Source organism: Mixophyes fleayi, chromosome 6 (assembly GCF_038048845.1).
Source record: "Mixophyes fleayi isolate aMixFle1 chromosome 6, aMixFle1.hap1, whole genome shotgun sequence".
NCBI classification, from domain to species: Eukaryota; Metazoa; Chordata; class Amphibia; order Anura; family Limnodynastidae; genus Mixophyes; species Mixophyes fleayi.
The window spans coordinates 218,405,121-218,429,083 of NC_134407.1; the positions used below are offsets into that span (position 1 = coordinate 218,405,121).

At 43.5% G+C, this 23,963-nt stretch overlaps 3 protein-coding genes across 6 annotated transcripts in view; 2 read left to right on the forward strand and 1 right to left on the reverse strand.

Annotated features, from left to right (window-relative positions):
• The window catches only part of LOC142159885 (uncharacterized), a 46,474-nt gene extending 41,055 nt beyond the window's left edge, over window positions 1-5,419 (forward strand). Inside the window, exons 6-8 of the mRNA XM_075214736.1 lie at window positions 800-897; window positions 1,046-1,157; window positions 2,414-5,419. Coding sequence (XP_075070837.1) covers window positions 800-897; window positions 1,046-1,157; window positions 2,414-3,249 — 1,046 coding nt within the window. The 3' untranslated portion in view covers window positions 3,250-5,419. The remainder of the gene's footprint in view (window positions 1-799; window positions 898-1,045; window positions 1,158-2,413) is intronic.
• LOC142159947 (uncharacterized) overlaps window positions 1-23,963 on the reverse strand; it is a 502,572-nt gene that overhangs the window by 200,949 nt on the left and 277,660 nt on the right. The gene's annotated exons all lie outside the window — the stretch shown is intronic.
• LOC142160632 (uncharacterized) overlaps window positions 13,529-23,963 on the forward strand; it is a 169,583-nt gene continuing 159,148 nt past the window's right edge. The window contains exons 1-6 of the mRNA XM_075215494.1: window positions 13,529-13,610; window positions 15,856-16,005; window positions 17,260-17,457; window positions 17,582-17,660; window positions 17,772-17,869; window positions 18,032-18,131. Of these exons, the coding sequence (XP_075071595.1) occupies window positions 15,904-16,005; window positions 17,260-17,457; window positions 17,582-17,660; window positions 17,772-17,869; window positions 18,032-18,131 (577 nt within the window). The 5' untranslated portion in view covers window positions 13,529-13,610; window positions 15,856-15,903. The remainder of the gene's footprint in view (window positions 13,611-15,855; window positions 16,006-17,259; window positions 17,458-17,581; window positions 17,661-17,771; window positions 17,870-18,031; window positions 18,132-23,963) is intronic.

Sequence of the window (23,963 nt, forward strand, 5' to 3'; positions counted from 1 at the left end):
GTAAACTACCTACTCATACTGAGGGAGATCTTCTTAAATGGTATCTGTCCACAATAGCTTGGTAGGTGTAATGTGATTAAATTGAGAGCTTATCCATGGCTTCTTTTTATTTTCCACATAGTTTCATATCTGGTTCCCATCTGCTTTTTTTATTTTTTTCGGGATATAGGATCAAATGAAGTATTTTGTGTTCTCTCTCCTAAACAAGAAAATGTTACCCCATCCCTAATCTTATTTTTCAGTTCATATATGGGTTCACAGCCTCTTATCTATGTTTGGGATATCTGCAGTTGATTCCTTGCTGGATTGTGCTAAAAAGTGGGAACAAGTTTTTTGGGAGTTTTTCAGATAAACAATGACCTGAGATGATCATATTAATACACAATGCCTCTATCAGTAGTAAGGTAGGAGAAGCTGGGTACTAGCTTCTATCCAGATGATGCATGCCATATTCCTATGTTACTGGACATAATGTTTCTCTCTGTCTTGTCACACTGCTGTAGATGTGGCGACCCTAGAAATACATTGTTCCTTATATTTTGGGAATATCCTAAAATCAAATATTATTTGTAGACATTCATCCCCTCATATAAAGATCTTACTGGTGTTGAGGTTTCTCATCAATGCAGCTTGTTTTTACTGTTTTACAATGACTTTAAGATTAAAACATATAAGAGATGCCCCTTATTTACTTATTCCTGCTTCGCCTATCAACTTATAGGTTGCTTAGTTTAATGTACACACAACATCTGACCATCACACCTAAACAATGTATTCAGTCACTGTGTGTCTTTTACAGATGGATCCAGTAACAGAAATAGCCCAGAGAGATGTCCCCGTCCTCTATATTCACAAGATTGTACAAAGGAAAATTACAGTATCCCACAGGAGTGTCGGGTAGATGGAATTTATGGCCTTGAAAAAATACCAAAATTACTTTTCACTTTATGATCTGTAGAACAGCTGTGTATGTCTGATATTATTCTGTATAATCTCAATTCATGTAATCAGACATTATTAAAGTGTTATTTTATTGGTTATTTAGGTTGAGGATCTGACTGATATTAAGGTAGTAAATATAAAGGGAGAAGAAGAGATGTATGTGAGAGGTGATCAGCAGTGTAAGGAGGAGGAAATCCCTACAGATATCAGCGCAGGTGAGTAATAATACACTTTTTAGAGAGAAGTGTGAGATATTCACCTTTTTGAGACAGTACCGCAATCTCTTGTTCCACACCCACACTAAAGTATCTGCCCGGAGGGGAGTCAGGAGATTGGCCCTTATTAAATTCCTGTTTTCATCCTCACATATCATTGTATGTTACCAGTCAAGAGATCTGACCAGTCTCTTCCTCGCACTCTTGTGATTCTTATATATCCGTACAAGAGGCGTGACCATAGTGATTTAATCACTGATCAATGTGATGAGATGGATGGTATTACCCATGATCCTCCCCAGGCAGTAGTACATGTGACATTACCCATTATCTTCCTTGTGTTCCGCCTGAATGTTTTATTCACAATATGTGTAACACTGCAATAATAAATCAGGTTATTTCCTCCATACATTCCATCACAACACACACTTCACACAAACTCTACCTTCCTGCAGTCACATAACTATAATCACCCATCATTGTACCATAGCTGCATGCAAATTTCTGTAGTTGGATGCTTTGTAATGTTGCTCTTCATCTTCTGACCGGTCTCTGTATCTTCCTCTTCCCTTTCACTTTCTTCCACTTTCTGCTGTTGCCCGTCTGTGCCCTGCTCCATTCTCCTACTCAGTCCTAATTCTCTCCTCTGTTCTGTACCTTCATCATTTTGTGTTGCTTATTCCTACTGTGCTGTATTGCTCTGTTAAGCTGCTCTCCTTCCCTCTCAGTGCTTGTCTACACAGAGGCTTCAGCCAAAATTAGTAGCATTACTCTGGCCCGGGGCTATGTTGTCTGATGTTGTTGTATAGAGACTGCTTCACTGTTTTGTTTTGCTACTTTCGTGTCCACTTGGTGAACTTTGAGTGGTGTAGACGAACGGATAGTATGTGGTGTTAATTTAGCTCATGTCTAATCTGCTTCCAGGCTCCAATGTTTGTGTGTGGGAGGCCAGTGTCTGTATGAGCATTGTGTTTGGACAATGTCACTGGCTAATAAGGCTCCCTGTCCTATGATACTGACTGGGAAGTATGTGTGTGCCTGGGAAATAATATACACCAAAGTCTGCATTTTTGCATTGTCCAATGTGGCTGTGCAATCTGTGTGTCCCTGTGCCTGGGTCTATGCAACGAGCTTATATTTGTAATGAAGTGTTCTTGTTTGCAAATTTAAAAGAAATAATTGAACATCTTGAACTCACTAAATGTATGAAAAGTTGCTACTCAATGTCTGTTTTCAAACATCTATTTTATTTCCAGCAGATGGACTCTCAAGCAGGAATACCTCAGAGGGATATCTTGTTTTGTCTTCAGGTTTTAAACGAAAAGATAACATCATCATACAAGATTTTCCAGGAGGAAATCCCATTAATCCAAATATGCATCCAGTACTTCACAGTGTACATATATCATCTGATCCCTCTAATCATGAGGCATGTTTTCCTGAAAACTCAGATATTGCTACACCTAGTGCAGCTCATAGAAGTGATACAAAATATCAATGTTCTGAATGTGGAAAATGTTTTATACAGAAATCAAATCTTGATAAACATAAGAGAATTCACACAGGTGAGAAGCCATTTCCATGTTCTGAGTGTGGGAAATGTTTTACACAGAAATCAAATCTTGACAAACATGTGAGAATTCACACAGGTGAGAAACCATTTCCATGTTCTGAGTGTGGAAAATGTTTTACACAGAAATCAGATGTTGTTAAACATAAGAGAATTCACACAAATGAAAAACCATTTTCATGTTCTGAGTGTGGGAAATGTTTTTCACGGAAATCATATCTTGTTAGACATAATAGAATTCACACAGGTGAGAAACCATTTCCATGTTCTGAGTGTGGGAAATGTTTTGCACATAAATCAAATCTTGATAAACATGTGAGAATTCATACAGGTGAGAAACCATTTTCATGTTCTGAGTGTGGAAAATGTTTTACACAGAAATCAGATCTTGGTAAACATAAGAGAATTCACACAGGTGAGAAACCATTTCCATGTTCTGTGTGTGGGAAATATTTTACTCAAAGACTATCTCTCTTAAAGCATCAGATAATACACACGAGAAAAGCAATGTCTACAAGCTGATAGTTATGAAACAGGGTATGCAGCAATACTGAAAACATTGTAAAAGATGTGCATTTTATAAATGTAAATGATGTAGGCATAAATACATTTACAGAGTGTATGCTGAAAAAATAGAATATCCAGATATTAATTCAGCATTATTAATTTATTGCAACAGAGCGTGCAATCAAGAATGGTAGTACAATGGAACAGAATGTCACAATACTGGCAGGTCCCACAAAATAACATTTGGCTGGAGTTGCTATAAGAGACACACCACCTCTGGTCAAGCCTTTTAGTAGTAAGGTACAAGCTGAAGTCAAATGGTTTTAGAAGGTAGATTTGTAATGGACAAATCTAATGTCAACATATTGAGGAGGTAGAATAGTGTTGTACAGACAAATAAAACAACTTTTCATAAACACACAAGCAGAGAAATCCAAAATTAAATATTGCTCGTGTTAAGGTTTGGTAAAACTGTGGGACTTTATAAAGGCTAAATAGGTGAGATAAATTGTTCTGATTGACTTGCTCTTTTCACCGAAGGGCTGATTGCAGAGTAGAGAAAGCTGTACAGTGGTCCAAGGGAGCAAACCAGCTAAATTGCTGTTCTTAGCAGAGTGCTGATTTCAGTAATTGAGAGAAGGTGTTTCTAGCTGTCATAATGAATATTTCTCTGAGACCTGTCATCTGGAGCTAGTGTTGTGAATCCTCACACCGAGAACAATGAATTTATACCTGAAGTCAGCCAATGACGGCACGCCTAGGTATGACGTCAATCTGCAAACTGTGCTCACAGAGACACTTTAGAGTTTGTTTTGTTTAAGCCGAAACCCCTGGGACTCCCCCGGCAGCAGTCTGACTTGCAGCTGACAGGAGCGAGTCACTGCCTGCCTGCATAGGAGCACTGGACGGGATCACAGGACTTATCGAAAAAGATACCTTTTATATGCACGTTTACAGTACTGAATTGTAAGTGTTTTTAATCTTTCAGTATCATAAAATACTTTTAACAGTATTATATTATTTGTATCTATTCTTTCCCTCTTCACATGTTTCGCACGAATGATATGAGGATCATTAGATGAAGGAGGGAATTAGGAGAATGATTGCAGCACCTGCTGGAATTACATTATCTGGACATTACTGCAATCCACATCTTACCATTCATTTTGGGTGAATGAACTTGGTTCACTATTTGTACTCAATTGAACTGTTTGCTATATGGACACTATTTGGTTTCTACACTTTGATTAATTCCCAACTTAAGGTTTACTCATTTGCTATTGGCCAATCATTTTAGATTTAGGAAACCATTTGCTCACATATAGAAAAATTAGGGCTTATATTCAGAAAGTGGAATGAGTGCATACTAATAACCATCCTTATTGTTGTATCCCACCCCTACTTGTGCCCTCTCCCTAAATATATTGTATTTTACAATATTAATCAGTGGGGATTTGAGATAACTCCATAGGGACTGAGGCAGCATCCCAAAATCCTATCATCCCCTTCCATCCAGGAGCGCTCACTCGATCCTATTTTTTGTTACACAAATTCCTGTACCAATTCCTATGCTGTAAATACTGCAGTGCAACTTTCAGTTACATACACTTCTACCCAACTAGATACATGTCGACTCACACTAGTACATACTGTAGATTTCGACATTTTGCCACTTGGATGAAGTAAATTTATATTACCTGGAATAGTCATGAGTTCAATTCCGGACCATGGCCTTATCTGTGAGGAGTTTTTATGTTCTCCCCGTGTTTGCGTGGGTTTCCTCCGGGTGCTCCGGTTTCCTCCCACACTCCAAAGACATACTGGTAGGTTAATTGGCTGCTATCAAAATTGACCCTAGTCTGTGTGTGTGTGTATATTAGGGAATTCAGACTGAAAGCCCTAATGGGGCAGGGACTGATGTGAATAGGTTCTCTGTACAGCGCTGCGGAATTAGTGGCGCTGTATAAATAAATGGTGATGATGAATGGTGATGAATAGGCCCTCTGCATTTGTGATGGTTCTACACATATGATTTTACCTGGATTCTTCATCAGGCAAATAAAGTATGAACCAGCCTTTTTACCTGCATGAGAAGAGAAACCAGGTGCACACCAGTAGGCCTGAACAAGTCTACACATATCATCCATGCCTAAATGAGTCAGACCATAGGCTGCTTCTGCTAGTGCTGGTATTATTATTAATTATTATTAATATTTATTTATAAGGCGCTACAAGGCATCCGCAGCGCCGTACAGAGACAAACAAAATCACAATACAATGGGAGACAGCACAGTACAGTAAACACAGCAACTCAGTACGCTCAATGCACAGCTAGAGAGGGCGGGGAAAGGGGAGGGAGGATCCGAAAATGACGGGGCCCAAGAAGGGGGGCGCGGAAGACAGGGAGACCCCCAGGGGGGAGGAGGGAGCGAAAGTGGACGTGGGGTGGAGGACCTTTGAGGAGGAGGGCTAAGTAGCTGGAGAGCAGAGTTAGAAGTGGTGGAAACAGGAGGAGAGATGGCCCTGCTCAGAGGAGCGTACAATCTAAGGGGAGGGGTGGACAGACAGAGAGACGCAGGGGAGAGAGGGAGAGTAGGGGGACAGAGATAGAAGATAAGGTAGGAAGTTAAGTGGGAGACAGAAAGGCTTTAAGAAAAAGGTGGGTTTTTAGGGCCCGTTTGAAGCCGGACAGATTAGGGGAAGTTCTGATGGAGGGAGGGAGCTTGTTCCAGTGGAGGGGGGCAGCGCGGGCGAAGTCTTGGATACGCGCGTGGGAGGAGGTTATAAGGGGGGAAGAGAGGCGACGGTCAGAGGCAGAACGGAGAGGGCGGGATGGAGCATGAATAGAGAGGAGGGTGGAAATGTAGGGCGCAGTGGAGTTGGCGAGGGCCTTGTAGGTGAGTGTGAGGAGCTTAAAGAGGATTCTGAAGGGGAATGGGAGCCAGTGAAGGGCTAGGTAGAGGGGGGAGACAAAAGAGGAGCGGCGAGAGAGGAAAATAAGCCTAGCTGCAGCGTTAAGGACGGATCGAAGGGGATCGAGATGAGAGTGGGGGAGGCCAGTGAGGAGGAGGTTGCAGTAGTCCAGGCGGGAGATGATCAGAGAGTGGATAAGGCATTTGGTGGCATCTTGGGAGAGGAAGGGCCGGATGCGAGCGATGTTGCGCAGCTGGAAGCGGCAGGATTTAGCAAGAGAGAGGATGTGGGGGCCAAAGGAGAGAGAGGAGTCGAGGATGACACCAAGGCAGCGAAGTTGGGGGACAGGTGAGATAGAGGTATTGTTGACAGTGATGGAGAGGTCAGAAGGGGATGGGGTATGAGAGGGAGGAAAAACTATGAGCTCAGTTTTGGCAAGGTTAAGTTTGAGGAATCGAGAGGACATCCAGGAGGAGATGGCAGAGAGGCAGGCGGACACCCTAGAGAGGAGGGAGGGAGAGAGATCAGGAGAGGAGAGGTATAGTTGAGTGTCATCAGCGTAAAGGTGGTAGCTGAAGCCGAAGGAGCTGATGAGTTCACCCAGGGAGGAGGTGTATAGAGAGAAGAGTAAGGGTCCCAGAACAGAGCCCTGAGGGACCCCAACTGGAAGGGTGGATGGGGGGGAGAGAGACCCAGAGGTGGTGACAGAGAAGGAACGGTGAGTAAGGTAAGAGGTGAACCAGGACAGGACTGGGCCGGAGAGGCCGAAAGACTGGAGGGTGTGAAGGAGGAGGGGGTGGTCAACGGTGTCAAAGGCTGCAGAGAGGTCAAGGAGGATGAGAAGGGAGAAGTGGCCCCTGGCTTTTGCAGAGAGGAGGTCATTGGTGACTTTAGCCAGGGCAGTTTCAGTGGAGTGGAGGGGGCGGAAACCAGACTGGAGAGGATCAAGGAGGGAGTATTCAGAAAGGTAGGAGGTGAGACGGCTGCAGACGAGCCTCTCAAGAATTTTGGAGGCAAAAGGGAGAAGAGATATGGGGCGATAGTTCGAGAGAGAAGTGGGGTCGAGATTAGGTTTCTTAAGAATGGGGGATACGAGAGCATGTTTGAAGGAGGAGGGGAAGATGCCAGTGGAGAGGGAGAGATTAAAGAGGTGAGCGAGGTGGGAGCAGGTGGTGGGGGAAAGGGAGCGAAGAAGGTGGGAGGGGATGGGATCCAGGGGGCAGGTAGTGGGGGGGGAGGATAAAATGAGAGAGTGGACTTCCTCGCCGGTGGTGGGACGGAAGGAGTGGAGGGGAAGGTGGTTGGGGGGGGGAGGACAGAAGAGTGGGAGGGGTGGAAGAGAGAGTGGAGGAGGAGATTTCAAGTCGGATGGCCTCGATTTTAGAGGAGAAGAAGGAGGCGAAATCAGAGGCAGTCAGGGAGGAGGGGGTGGGGGGAGGGGAGGGGGCCAGGAGAGTGCTGAAGGTGGCAAAGAGGCGGCGGGGGTTAGAGGACTGGGAAGAGATGAGGGATTTAAAGAAAGATTGTTTAGCGAGTGAGAGGGCAGAGCTGTAGGATGAAAGGATGAATTTAAAGTGGAGGAAGTCAGCCAGGGAGCGGGATTTTCTCCAGTGACGTTCGGCGGAACGGGAGCATTTTTGGAGGAAGCGGGTAAATTTGGAGTGCCAGGGTTGGGGTTTGGAGCAGCGGGGGTGGACGGAGTGGGCAGGGGCGACCGCGTCCAGAGCGGAGGTGAGGGTGTGATTGTAGAGGGAGACCGCCTGGTTGGGGCAGGCCTGGGAGGAAAGGGGAGAAAGGAGGGTATCGAGAGAGGAGGACAGAGAGGCATGGTCAAGAGCATCGAGGTTGCGTATGGACAGAGTAGGTTTGGGCAGGGGGGGGGAGCAGGAGAAGAGGAGAGAGAGAAGGAGAGGAGATGGTGGTCGGATAGAGGAAAGGGAGAGATGGAGAAGTCGGAGAGATTACATAGGTAGGAGAAGACAAGATCAAGGGAGTGACCAAGGCAGTGGGTAGAGGAGGAGGTCCATTGGGTGAGACCAAGGGAGGAAGAGAGGGTGAGCAGTTTGCTGGAAGCAGGGTAGGTGGGGTTGTCGATGGGGATATTAAAGTCACCGAGAATGATCGAGGGGAGATCGGAGGAGAGGTAGTGAGGAAGCCAGCTAGCAAAGTTGTCAAGGAAGAGGGAGGTGGGGCCAGGGGGGCGGTAGATGACAGTGACGCGGAGATGGATGGGGTAGAAGAGGCGGATGGAGTGAGCTTCAAAAGAGGAGAAGGAGAGGGAGGGTTCAGGGGGAATGACACGAAAAGTACAGGTGGAGGAGAGGAGGAGGCCAACTCCACCGCCAGGGCGGGCACCAGGCCTGGCGGAGTGGGTGAAGGAGAGGCCACCATAGGAGAGGGCAGCGGGGGAAGTAGTATCAGAATCGGAGAGCCAGGTTTCAGTAACGGCAAGAAGGTTAAAGGAGTTGGATAGAAAGAGGTCGTGGATAGCAGTCAGCTTGTTGCGGACGGATCTGGCATTCCAGAGGGCACAGAAGAAAGGGGTAGAGGAGAGGGGGTAAATGGGGATGAGGTTAGCAAGATGAGCAGCGCGCGGGGGATGGCGGGGAGGAACGGGAGAGGTAGGGCGGGGGGAGAGTATGGGTATGGAGTGAGAGCGGGGAGGCATAGTAGGGAGAGAGAGTAACAGAACAGTGAGATAGTGGGGACAGTGAAAAACAGGTAAGAACAAAGGCAGGAAGACAATGAAAAGGTGGAAGATAATAACGAATTAGGGCGTGGAGGGCATGGAACAACAGTACAGTGAGATAATAAGGACAATGAAGACAGGTAAGAATGATAGCAGAACAGTAAGATAATAAGGACAGCTGATAACAGGTAAGAATAAGCAGGGAGACAATAGCAAGATGGAGGACAATAACCAAATAGGGCGTGGAAGGCAAAGAATAATAGAAGGAGAGGTTTCAAAGAGTTAATGACTCATGAATCCATTATTTATTATGGTAGGTAAGCCTTTGGGGTCACTGGTCTATCTACAATCTCTCCACATACTATTGGTATCTTGTACCGATCTCTTCGACTTTCAGAGGGCCACTTCCGGGGGAAAACAAAACTTTTACATTCTGATTAATTTCTAATCAGTAATTAACTGAAACAACAACAAATTCATGTACTGTGAAGAAATGTTAGTAAGTAACGGTCGTCTTACTACTCTATTGAAATTTCATCTGCCATTTTATTACCTAGTGCAATTGGGTCAGTATTACTTGTGTGAGACTGACACTTAATCTGTGCTACATTACAATGGTAACTGAATAGCATCTGACCACTTCTTTACATGTTGAAAGTGTAAAAAAGTACGGTCTCATCATTTACAGTTATCCCTTTATTATTCATGTCATCTTATTATAGGGGTTCTTAGTACTTCAGTATAGTGCAAAAGTAACCACTATCGTATATGCCTGGCTGTAACAGGCCTATCAAAATGGCAACTGAGCTCTATTTTTGTTGTATTCATACTTTTCTGTGTGTATTGTAAAATGCTTATCTGATCAAAGGCTGGACCGAATCATCATCATCATCATCTACTTATATAGCGCCACTAATTCCGCAGCGATGTACAGAGAACTCATTCATATCAGTCCCTGCTCCATTGGAGCTTACAATCTAATTCCCCTAACACACATGCAGACCAACATCTCCACATATTATACCAGACCGGTGTCTCGGATGCTTCTGCACATGAGAGAATATATTCTTATCAGTATTGTACCAATTGCGAGTCTGAAAATTTGTTTATACCCTTATATGTAAGATGATTCCAAGACCCTTTGTTCTCTGCGTATAAAGCTGGAATGCAGCGAGACAGATCCCAGCCTCATGACTGGACCTTGATGAAGAAAGGTGCCTATTGTTGTTCCAGCTTTCATGTGAAAGAGGGGTCCTGGAAATTGACTGTTACTTGAACATATTGGAAGCTACTTTACTTTTTCTTTTATGTTATGTTTATTGTAAAAATAAAGCTAATTTTCATAATAAATCTTGCATTCATGAGTCATTAACTCTTTGAAACCGAAAGAACCTCATTCAACCTGGAACACTGACTAATCACATAAGAAGTCACTGGTTTTCTGTGTGTTAAGATTTACCAAATGCGCTGGAAGTTCTTAACTAAAGATATATAGATAAGACAGATCTATATGGGTCTCATTTATTACATCTTACACTGTCCACTTAGTCCCCACGTCTGGGAAGATATCTCCATACCAGTGGTTCTCAAACTGTGTGCCACGGCTATCTCACAGGGGTGCTGCGACCAGTGCCGGTGGAAAGCAAAGAGGGGGACTACTTGCTAATTATTTTGGCTTAGGGGTGCCTTGAAAAAATTATTGAGACCCTAGGGGTGCCTCGAACTGAGAAAGTTTGGGATCCACTGAGTTACCCATTACTTTCAAAGGTTCATTGTATAGGGCGTGAATTATTTTTCTCAACATTCAGGTCTTTGCTTATCTCTGAACTTAATTTAATTTGAGACACTCTTATCAGATTGCCTTATACATAATCTATATATGATAATAAATTAAACCTAGCTTTACTTTTGTGTGGGAGTAAGCATATAAACTGTGGTGTGCTGATAGTTATAATTGTTATTTATTTCTCACTGCCACAATATCCTCATTGCTACAAAGTACTCAGGAGCTTGGCTGTATATATAACAATAATTATGGCGCTCTGCTGTCTGGAGCTAACGAGTATCAATTCATGAACGACCGAGACTGTGTCTCATAGTAATCACCGGTGCTAGATTTACTGCACTCTCCACAACATTTACAATCTGTTAGTTTTGTACATATTAGATAAGACCATTAATGAGAGGCACGGTTGTCACATACATAGCATGAACCTCCTCGTCCTGATGAACGTTTCACTGTTGCTTTCTCAAAGGCTATAAGGTGACCATTATAAGGCTGTGTATTACGGGGGGTTAAGGTGGGCATTATAGGCAGGAAATATGATCTTGTAAGGTAAGCATTATGAGATGGGTATCAGCGGCGCACGGAGGATTGTCGGGGGGGGGTTTCCCCCCGCCGACCCAAAAAAAACCCGAGAGAGAGCATGCGCAGCAGCTCCGTTTCGCCAGCGCTGTCCTATACAGCAGCCGCGGCGCTGTCTAAGAAGCGTCTGCAGCGGTGCTGTATACAATACAGAACCGCCGCGGACGCTTCTTTGACAGCGCCGTGGCTGCTGTATAGGACAGTGCAGCTATAGTGGCCACTTAGCGCAGGGGGGGGGGGGTTTCTAGAGACTCAGAAACCCCCCCTGCGTGCGCCACTGGGTATACTGAAGCTGTGGATGGGCATACAGAGGATATAAGGTGTAAAAGCTATGACTGTGAAGGGGGCACTATGAGGAGATGAAAGGGGCACTATGAGAATGTGAAAAGGGTTCTATGATTATATTAAGGATGGCATTAAGAGGATATGAAGGGGGCACTATGAGAATGTGAAGGGGGCACTATGAGGATGTGGTTAATTACAATACTAACCATCACCACTCTATCACAGTGAAGTCATGTTAGATACTGGAAACAGATCCTGAGACTGCTGCTGCATTAAGCAGTTATATTCCAGATAACTTTTTATTTTTGATGTATAATAAAAACAAATTACAAATTTATTTTTTTTTGCATATTTTTATCAAACACTTATATTTAGATATTCATTACAGAGTATAAAAACTTTATTACTATGTGAATACAATTTATTTGGTTATTTTTATTGCATCATAAATGCTATTTTCATTAAGGACATACCGAAAGTTTGATATATTAATGAATCAAAATGCACCATCTGTGCCAGTATAGCTGTGATTGGTTGGAGCTCCTTTAAAAGGAGGTGTATTTGTCAGATCCCACATGCCTTGAGAAAGATTGCTTAAATCGAAACGCGTTGGTGGGGAGACAGCTGGAGAACACACGCAGGGAGTGGACTGTTTCACCATCCTTGACATTTGCAGATGGAATAAGCCGGGTACCCCGATACCATCATAAGGATTGTATTCTTGTATGTGCATGTTGAGTGTTGTTGGGGTAAGGGTCTACCTTCATTCGTGTGGCATTTCCTTTTTTACGTTTATGGAGCGAGCTGATCCTTAAGGGAAACTGCACGTATTTACACTAAAGAAGATTGGATACCTTTGATACACAACGCTACACTATAATCAGGATCTTCAAGTTGATCCTAAAGGAAAACTGCATGTGTTTATACTAAAGAAGATGGGATATTTCTAATATACAACGCTACAATCCAATCAATATCTTGTGAGTGCATTCACAAAAGGGGAGTGGCAGTAATTCACGGGGTGTTGTTGTTACATATTGATTATACACCAAGTTAAGTAATAATTATTTGATATATATTTATATGAATTAATTAGAATTAATATTAGGAGGTCATGAGGCATTAACAGTGGGAAAGATGAGGCTATAATGAGTTGGCCATTAGGAGAATGTCAGGAGGAAAATGAGGCAGGAATACAGAGGCAATAAAGTGGGCATTAGGAGGATATCAGGTGACTATCAATTGGATTGTGAAGGAGGCACTATGAGAATGTGATGGGGGCACTAAGGATAAGAAGGTGGGCACTATGAGAATGTGAAGGGGGCACTATGAGAATGTGATGTGGACACTATGAGGATATGAAGGGGGCACTATGAGAATGTGAAGGGGGCACTATGAGGATGTGAAGGGGGCACTATAAGGATATAAAGGGGGCACTGAGGATGTGAAGGGGGCACTATGAGAATGTGATGTGGGCACTATGAGAATGTGAAGGGGGCACTATAAGGATATAAAGGGGGCACTATGAGGATGTGAAGGGGGCACTATGAAGATATAAAGGGGGCACTATGAGGATGTGAAGGGGGCACTATGAAGATATAAAGGGGGCACTATGAGGATATGAAGGGGGCACTATGAGGATGTGAAGGGGGCACTATGAGGATAAGAAGGTGGGCACTATGAGGATGTGAAGGGGGCACTATGAGAATGCGAAGGTGGCACTACACTATGTAGCTCTTATGTAGGTATTATATGACTATGAAGTGGCAATTTAACGTTATTGAGATGGGAATTATGAGGTAATTCCAATTTCATAACCTCCTAATACTTTACAACTTCACAATTCATGTACATACTTTACTTCTTACCTATGTTATATGTTTATCATTATATCTCATAATATATCTGCCAGTCACTGCCTCCTGTCACCCAGTGTTACGCAGTTCCGGTCTGTGCCTTCCACCGAGTTCCGGTCTGTGCGGTCCACCCGACTTCCGACTTGTGCGTTCCATTTTTGTCCTTTTGCGTTCCAAACACCGGAAGTGTGTTTTCTTCCATTGCATTTTCCGGGTGATCGTAGATTAAGAGGAAGCAAAGAGGAGACATTGCAGTGTCTGACGGCAGGTAATGATATTTATTATTAAGAATATAAAACAGGGGGCGCAGACTGTGGTGTCTTGTTATAGTACATGTGGAGCAGACGGTGGTGTCTTGTTGTTATAGTACATGTGGAGCAGCCTGTGGTGTCTTGTTATAGTACATGTGGAGCAGACTGTGGTGTCTTGTTGTTATAGTACATGTGGAGCAGCCTGTGGTGTCTTGTTATAGTACATGTGGAGCAGACGGTGGTGTCTTGTTGTTATAGTACATGTGGAGCAGACTGTGGTGTCTTGTTATAGTACATGTGGAGCAGACGGTGGTGTCTTGTTGTTATAGTACATGTGGAGCAGACTGTGGTGTCTTGTTATAGTACATGTGGAGCAGACTGTGGTGTCTTGTTATAGTACATGTGGAGCAGACTGTGGTGTCTTGTTATAGTACATGTGGAGCAGACTGTGGTGTCTTGTTGTTATAGTACATGTGGAGCAGACTGTGGTGTCTTGTTGTTATAGTACATGTGGAGCGGACGGTGGTGTCTTGTTGTTATAGTACATGTGGAGAGGACTGTGGTGTCTTGTTGTTATAGTACATGTGGAGCAGACGGTGGTGTCTTGTTGTTATAGTACATGTGGAGCAGACGGTGGTGTCTTGTTGTTATAGTACATGTGGAGCAGACGGTGGTGTCTTGTTGTTATAGTACATGTGGAGCAGACGGTGGTGTCTTGTTGTTATAGTACATGTGGAGCAGACGGTGGTGTCTTGTTGTTATAGTACATGTGGAGCAGACTGTGGTGTTTTGTTGTTATAGTACATGTGGAGCAGACGGTGGTGTCTTGTTGTTATAGTACACGTGGAGCAGACGGTGGTGTCTTGTTGTTATAGTACACGTGAAGCAGACTGTGGTGTCTTGTTGTTATAGTACATGTGGAGCAGACTGTGGTGTCTTGTTGTTATAGTACATGTGGAGCAGACTGTGACGTCCTGTACTATATATGTACTATAATACGTGTGTGCTGACTGCTGCCCTGTTATTATAACACAGTTGGAGCAGACTCTAGTGTCATGTGATATAATACAGGTAGAGCAGGCTCTATTTTCTCTTATACAGGTGGAGCAGGCTCTAGTTTCCTCTTATACAGATGGAGCAGGCTCTAGTTCCCTCTTATACAGGTGGAGCAGACTCCAGTGTCTTGTAGTTATAGATCATGTGGAGCAGACTTCGGTGTCCTCTTATTATAATATTGGTGAAGGAGACTCTGGTTTCCTGTTATAATACAGTTGAGCAATTATAGTGGCCTATTATTACTACAGCTGCTGCTAATAAATATTAATTAGCTAATAAACGGTCTAATGGGACTAATAACACATAATATTTAGATAATATAGTATGAATAACTTTTTTTGTTAAATGGTCAAACATGGAACAAGCTGGGGATTCCTTTGTGTGAAGAATGGGATGGGGAAGGGGCGTTTTGCCGTAGTCAATGTCTGGTAGAGACGAGACGAGCTCAAGTGCACGAAGCCACATCCAACTCAAGCTCTGAGCATCTCAAAGTTACTTGTTCTGCCGTATCTCTTGTTCTAGCTACAGGGATAGTCTAAGGGATATATTTACTAAAGTGCAGGTTTCAAAACGTGGAGCTGTTTCCTATAGCAACCAATCAGATTCTAGCTGTCATTTTGTTGAATGTACCTAAATAAATGATTACGAGAATCTGATTGGTTGCTATAGGAAACATCTCTACTTCAAACCCACAGTTTAGTAAATGTAGCCCTAAGTCCTGATCAGTAGTGATGACAGTCTCATATGCTATAGATGCTATAAGATGTGTTTGCAACCAGGAGCAACTGTAAAAATGTATTTTATGTCCAGTAGACATCAACAGCATATTAAGAAATATATTCCATGTGAAACCCCCTCCCCTTTTTTGTTTTGTTTTACTTTTTGATCATTAATGCCTTTAATTAGCATTCATTAGATATATACTATGTGTATATGTGTGTGTATGTATGTATGTATGTGTATATATATATATATATATATGTGTGTACACGCTACAAATGGTGATTTAACCTTTAGTAATACAGTATCATGTGAAGGTCTTTGAGCAGTCTTGTGAAGCTTGATCACAGGAACTTCTGGGAAACACTGACCAGGGAATTATGGCTCGGGGAAAAGAGGAGGACTTAATGATCACTCAGTGTTTCATATCAATATGTTACATGTCTATCCTGTTATATTAATTATAATTATTATATTTATTCCTAGAAAACTGAGCTGTGAGGAAACAGTGAGTCTTTATTAGAAGTCGTGTGGATGAGACGTGTGCTGTATAAATTACTTGATTCACTGAGGATGGACAAGGACAGAAGGATATTAAATCTCACCCTGGAGATCATCTACCTGCTGACTGGAGAGGTGAGAGATTCTGGAAGTGGCACAGTGACATCACTCTTTAGTGTTCTCCCCAGAAAATTTTGCCAGCCAGATGGCATCAAGAAGTAGCCGGCTGGGGTCCTTCGCAATAATTACATGTTGAAATCCTGACCTTATACTGATTTAACCTCGAGATCAACATTTTATATATTAATTCTTCTCTTCTTAGAGGCCCAGTTGTCTACAGCTTTTTCAAAATCAAAGTCTGTAGGATCTGGTTCCTCTGGTGAAATCAGATTATTCAGTGTGCTTCTACTTAAAATGAGGCAGCACATCTGAAAGCATTATAAGTGAAGCTGTAATTAGTATGTTCTCATACATTTGCTTATACCTTCAGCTGTGATGTCATTTCGTTCAGTGTCCAGAGCAGCAATGACACTCACCAAGGAGTCTTTTACAGACTGTACTGTAACGACAACAGACAGCCCCCTAGTGCCACTAGCCTCTAAGTTTAATCTGAGGACTGTTCAGTACATTCTGGATCTCGGTTAAACCAGCCATTCTAACTGGGGAATTTTGAAAAAAGAAGAACTTAAGATATCTTAAGATATTATTAAATTTGACTAAATAAGTCATCTCAGCAGCTTGGGCACTAACTAGAGCCAGGCGGTGATTTATTCAATGACAGTTGACCATTACTCCGCCTGTTTCATCTTTTAATAGTTTTGCACCTGAGCAGAATTTTGAGCTTCATGACAAAGGCTGTGAATTCCTATTTACATGTGATTTCTTAGTTTTTTATTTTTAATAAATTTGCAAAAATCTCAAAAAAACTTTTTTCACGTTGTCATTATGGGGTATTGTGTGTAGAATTTTGAGGGGAAAAAAGAAATTTATTCTATTTTGGAATAAGGCTGTAACATAACAAAATGTGGAAAAAGTGAAGCGCTGTGAATACTTTCTGGATGCACTGTATATCAGAAACAACTTACCTCTCCTGCAGCTCCTGCCATCTTCAGTGGTCCGGCTACTCTTAGGCCTCTGTTTTCCCCCAGCTCCCAAAGTCATCTTGCTGTTTGCACTAATCTGTCCAAAGAAGGTGATTCATCTGTGGGGGCCGGTCATAGACAGAGGACACAGATTGGTGGCAGGAGCTGCACCCATCTCAGATATTTACTCTACTTTCATAGGAAACTGTTACTTGTACTTTTTGCATAATTAACCCTAACAATAACAACTCTGAATTGGTGTTTTTTTTCCATTTACTTTTGTATTGATGTATCCCTCAATACACAGGAATACATAGTAGTGAAGAAGACATCTGATGAGCGTGTGACCCTCAGTAGCCATCTCCATGTGTCAGAAAGATTGAGCAGGACCCAGAATCCTGCCCAAGTCACAGTTCCTCCACCTCACTCACTGATACATGAGAAAAACAATCATCAGAAGATTCTGCAACTAACCAACAAGATCATTCAGCTGCCGACTGGAGAGGTGACTGCTGGGAATGGGACAATATACAGTAACACCAGGGGATGTGTCTGGGTGATGACTGTATCATTGTGTGTGTCAGGTTCCTATAAGATGTGAGGATGTCTCTGTCTATTTCTCCATGCAGGACTGGGAGGATTTAGAAGAACACAAGCCTCTGTACAAGGATGTGATGATGGAGAATCACCAGACCCTCATCTCATGTGGTAAGAGTAGAGTATTAATTATTATTTAACAGAAAGCAGTTTTGAGGGCCACCTAGATACACACAATAAATCACATAAAAAATGTATTCTGTTACAATGCGTCTCCTACAGATGGATCCAGTAACAAAAATACTCCAGGGAGATGTCTCCGTCCATTCTTTTCACTGGATTTTACAGAGGAAAATCACATTATCCCACAAGACTATCAGGTAGGTAGGGTTTTAGGGTCTCACCAAATACCAAAGTGAGTTTTTACTATATGATATAGAGCAGCTGTGTGTGTCTTATACACTGAGATTCTTCTATTTAACATCAAATAATTTAATCAGACCTTATTAAAGTAGTATTTTATTTCTTTGTGGGTAATTTAGGGTGATAACCTGGCTGATATTAAGGCAGAAGATATAGAGGGAGAAGAAGAGACGTATGTTAGGGGTGATCAACAGGAAATCCCTACAGATATCAGCACAGGTGAGTACTACATCAATCTCTTATTCTACATCCTCCTCTGTACAAACTAATGAGGAACAAGTATCTGCTCAGTGGGGAAGTCAGGACCCATCAGCCCCTATTAGACTTCTGTTCTCCTCCTCACATCATATCATTGTGAGCTACCAGCCCAGAGATCTGACCAGTCTCCTCCCCCCACACTCTCTGGTGATTCCTATATATCAGTACAAGGGAAGTCACCATAGTGATTCAATAGCTGAATGAGACCCTGTGTGACACTATCCATGATCCTCCCTGTGCACTAATAGTAGTAATAATATTTATATATGTGGTTCTCAGTAATGATCACATTCTCTTAATGTTATTTGATCCAAGCTGTATACTAGCACTACAACTACCTATGTTATTACATGTAATATGGGTTATAGGTGTGTGATTTATCTTGAAGCTGTGAGATCACAGGTTATTTGAGTTAATACACCTATCCTGACACTACAGCTGTCGGTTCCCAATATGAAGACCACGGAGAGCAGTGTAATGAATCAGAGTGTCTCTATTTTGAACACAGGTGTAAACTAAAAGCAGTCAATGGTAAAACAGCTAGCACTAGTCCATAGAAACAGGAGGAACAGGATACCAAGATGACCAGGTTTAGCTGAGGAAGCATGAGACTGGATTCCAGGCACGATTGGAGCACATAAAAAGCAATTGGTGCACTCTGTGTGCCTCACTACTGCAGGGAATGGTGCATGCCCCCGACTTGCCAAATGCAATACTAACTGCAAAGAAATAACACAGTGCTGAGGATGGCCAAACTTTTATATATAAAAGAACCAACACAGTAAAAATAAAATAAATAAATATACACTTTATTTTCTATAGAAATCTATAAACAACCACTTTATACTGTTTGCAATATCATCAAAATTCTGAGGATTCTCACATATAATAATAATAATAATAATAATAATAATACAATGTTTATGATTTTCATTATTCACATATGACTTGATTTATTGGGCAGCACGGTGGCTAAGTGGTTAGCACTTCTGTCTCACAGCGCTGGGGTCATGAGTTCAATTCCCGACCATGGCCTTATCTGTGTGGAGTTTCCCCGTGTTTGCGTGGGTTTCCTCCCGGTGCTCCTGTTTCCTCCCACACTCCAAAAATATACTAGTAGGTTAATTGGCTGCTATCAAAAATTGACCCTAGTCTCTGTCTGTCTGTGTGTGTGTGTATATTAGGGAATTTAGCCTGTAAGCTCCAATGGGGCAGGGACTGCTGTGAATGAGTTCTCTGTACAGCGCTGCGGAATCAGTGGCGCTATATAAATAAATGGTGATGATGATGATGATGTCCAACTAGTTCGTTCTCTAGTTGATTCCTGCTTATGTATATATTAAATGCAGTATTGTGTTAAATTAGTTCCATATTCAAAGAGTTAGGGCTGAAGCCTCCTGCATGCGAGACTACACAGATGAAATAGGCTGTGTCGTAGGGATCCGAGTCAACCAGAAACAGCGGAGGGCACAGGTCTCTGCTGTAACTGACACCTAGGTGTAATTAGCTTCACCAATGTACTCACTGATAGTCCAACTCAATCTTGTAGAAATGAGAGACACCTCCAGCCTGGGAGTGAGCTGCAGAGAAGCTCCACTGTGATTTACCTTTGCTAATAGGGTATACTGCAGCCCATGACAATAGTATGGATGTCCAATTCAGCATCTAAATGGCACTATATTTCTTTCATCCGTTCAGCTCCAATGTCATAAAAATGTCCTTTCCGGTTTCATCACCATCTAGGCAATTTCCTCAGAGGCTATGTGAATTGTATACTCTCAGCAAACAACAGAGTGTGTTTTTTCTTTACAATTGGAGAACTATAGATACAGGATACCAGGATGACCAGGTTTAGCTGAGGAAGCAGGAGGCACTGGATGATTCATGGAAGAATCAGACAGGAGAAAGATCAGGCAAGCCAGGGTCAGAAGCTTAGGGATCCACAACAGTATCAAGGAGCCACAGACGTGAAGTCAAATCAAGCAACAATTGATGAACTGGCCCAGTTTGCTGGAAATGACAGTCTTATGAAGGCCAGACATGGGTGATCAGGATGCAAATCCAATGATGACGTAACCTCTTGCAGACAGAATCTTGTAAAGAAAAGACAGCATCCAAAGAGGAGATGCTATTCTGTAGACAGGTGCAGATTGTGACAACAGCATATTGAACAGGATTCTTTCAGATCAAATCAAAGTTAGTAAGGAGAAGCAACATCATACTGCCAGAACAGGCAGAGGCGGTGGCATACCTCAATCATCAGGGTGGACCTAAGATTATTTTAGCCATGCGAGAGATGCATGGGATCTTTCGGTGGGCCAAAACTCATGGCAATTTTTATCCCAGGGGTAGAAAATTGGGAGGTGGACTTTCTCAGCAGGCAGACCCTACATTCCATCGACTGGTGCCTCCATCCAGAGGTGGGGCGGTTCTTCAAATCATCATTCCTACATGAAGTGGTGTCCAGGTTCCACATAAATCAGGATATTGTCATCCGTACGCTGACCAAATGTCGGTCTTTGAATGGCAAAGTTGTATTTCATTCTATGGATGTGGTTGGAGCTTTTCTTTTGTCTGTGCGCAGAACCCAGGATATGTGCAAGACTGCAGAAAATTTGGTCTTCTCTGATGCACACAAGAGAAGCTGGTTAGCCTCTAAGGTGACTATTGCTCAGGGGATTATATATGTAGTCTGCCTGTTCAAGATAATCTTTGGGCTCACTCCACTGGTCGGTGAGTGCTTCCTAGGTGTCACGGCATGGTGCCTCGATTGAACAGCTGTGCCGAGCGGCCACCTGGTCCTCCGTTCACACGTTTACTGGAATGTACAGCTTTCATGTGTTTGCATCAGAGGATGCAAGCTTTCGGGCAAAGGTGTTTTGTACCGTTTCTTCTGTGCGTTCCTACCCGTGATGGTGGCTTTGGGACTTGCCAGATGTCTTCATTGTGTCCCCCAATTGGACGTGGGAGTAAATAGGATTTTTATACTTACGTAAAATCTGTTTTTCTTATTCCACCGGGCGCCCACCCTTAACACTCTGGTTTCTCTTCTTGTGTGATATGTTGTGATTTTGTTCAAGAGCATGTTGTTGTTTTCCTCTTTCTCTGTTGCTTTTGTCTCTTTTGTCACCTTTAATGTGGGGCTTGGTTAAACATAAATTGAAGCCTAAACGGGAAGGGAGATAGAGGGGAGGAGCTAGGGTGTCACGGTTTTCACGATGGAATTCAGTTGATGCAGCGAATCCTAGAGGTTCGTACAGATTGGCACTACTCCAGCGGGGCGCGGAGTCCCACGAGGAGACGTGTTCACCAGGAACCGCTGCAAAGCAGAATGGGCTTAGCCGCGTCTGCCTCGCAGGTCGCGGTCCCCACTAAGAGTACTGTGCGGAAGCCCTTAGGAAGACTACAGGGAATAGCACCGTAGGAGGAGTGGCAGTTGTGCAGACAGACGTAGCGTAGATGCAGGGGATGAGCGTCAGCTCTGCAGACAACTGTAGCGTAGATGTAGGAGATGAGCGTCGGCTCTGCAGACAACTGTAGCGTAGATGTAGGAGATGAGCGTCAGCTCTGCAGACCACTGTGTGGCAGATGAAGCAGGAGGAGCGTCAGCTCTGTAGACAACTGTAGCGTAGATGCAGGAAATGAGCGTCAGCTCTGCAGACCACTGTGTGGCAGATGAAGCAGGAGGTGAGCGTCAGCTCTGTAGACAACTGTAGTGTAGATGCAGAAGATGAGCGTCAGCTCTGCAGACCACTGTGTGGCAGATGAAGCAGGAGGTGAGCGTCAGCTCCGCAGACGAGAGGATAGGGAATGCAGTAGATGAGTGTAAGCTTAGCAGACAAAAGGCAGGACACGTAGGAAGCCACTTCTTATCACCAGGAGGTAACTCAAAGAACAGGCACAGAAGAAAGTGAGGAGGTGCCTTTTAAATTAGCCGCCAAGGAGAGGGACCAATCAGGAGGAAGCGGAGGGATTAGTGCAGCATGCGCAGACCCGGATCCAAGATGGCAGAGCGCCGAGGACAGGTAAGTCTGTCGGGTGCGCTGCCCGAACACACGGCACCCTCCTTTAAAGACAGGTACTGCACGTCTACTGGAAGGTTTCAAGGGAAACTTCTTGTGAAATTTATTCAGCAGATAGGGGGCGTGGATGTCGGAGGCACGAACCCAAGAGCGCTCTTCAGGACCGAACCCCTTCCAATCTACCAGATACTTCAGGCCGCCTTTACAATTTTTTGAGTCTAGGATTTGTTCGAGTTCGAACTCCTCCTCTTGATGGGCTCCTGGAGTGGTGGAAGGAGATACCGATGAAAAATGATTAATCTTCAGAGGTTTTAACAGAGACACATGGAAAGAGTTAACAATACGAAGAGATGCCGGTAATCGTAATTTGACTTAAGACAGGCAAGTCTGTCGGGTGCGCTGCCCGAACACCTGGCGCGTGATATAGGGCTAGTTAACGAGTTTCTTAAAGTGCCCAATGCCTATTTCCTTACTCTACCACAATGTCTACGGTGTCCCCCAGTGATCTAAGAGAAACGTATTTAATGTATAAAAATCCCATTTTCTTCCTAAATCTCTAGATTTAGAAGGCTTATACCCTTCCTATTGATCATCTTTAACCCCCTGTAAAACCAGATGACCACTTTAAAGACAGATTACCTGAGCCAAAAGCTTTCTTCATATTAGTAGATATAATAAGCTGAATCATGTAATATGGAGGTTCTTGTTTTGCAACAAAAGAGATCATCAGGTGCTTGGAGAGATGGAGGAGTTCACTCAGTTTTGACAGTGCTGTCACCTTCATCAACTACTACCATACTGCATTGAAGAGAAGTACCTAACAATGGGGGCTCCATTTTAATTCCTTCCCTGCAGAGTTGGTGAGCGCAATTCTGAGACCACCAATGGACCTCCCTTATTTACAGCTGCTTAGAATTGTTTATATAGTGCCTACATAGTGCGCAACACATTACAGAGAATATTTAGTAATTCACATGAGTCCCTGCCTCAGTGGAGCTTACAGTCTATGTTCTCTTCCACACGGATACACAAACACACACTATAGAGTTACTTGTGTCCAAAGCCAATTAACCTATCAGTATGTCTTTGGAATGTGGGATGAGATTGGAGCACTACGCAAACACGGGGAGAACATTCAAACTCCACATAGCTAATACTTGTGTTAGAGTCGAACCCATGACCCCAGCGCTGTGAGGCAGCTCTGCAAACCACTGTCACTCCAATTTTACCAGATAGGTGACACTGTGACACCTCATGTCATTACCACAACATGTACAATGGTACAAGGTGAGAGCAAGTGATCAACTACTTACAGACACAGGGAGACAACTTTCCTGAGAGAGCCAACCATGATGTATGAGTAATCCATCTTTCCTATTGGAACAGCTGGAAGTTTCCTTTCAATTCCCCTCTTCACACTTATATATTAGGATCAATCAGACACTGTGACAGGATGGACCACCTGTGCCACCCTGTCTGCTGCTGCTGGGAACCGGCCAGGCTTGCTTTGCCACCGTTCCCTTTCGTTATCCCAAATGCGCCCTCTTGTCGCAGTAGGAGGGTCTTACACATGCAGCCACCACTGGACTTTTACCGGCATCCAGTACCGGGTTTCTTCTGCGTAATTGACGCTGCAATTGTACCCCGTTACTGGTGTACTTGGGCTGGTACTCCTGACCTTTTACTATGGATCAGGGAACCTATGGATGGATCCCCCCTGGCCTATCACACTGACCAGGGCTGTATGGGTTGCAGGCAGAGCGATGGTACT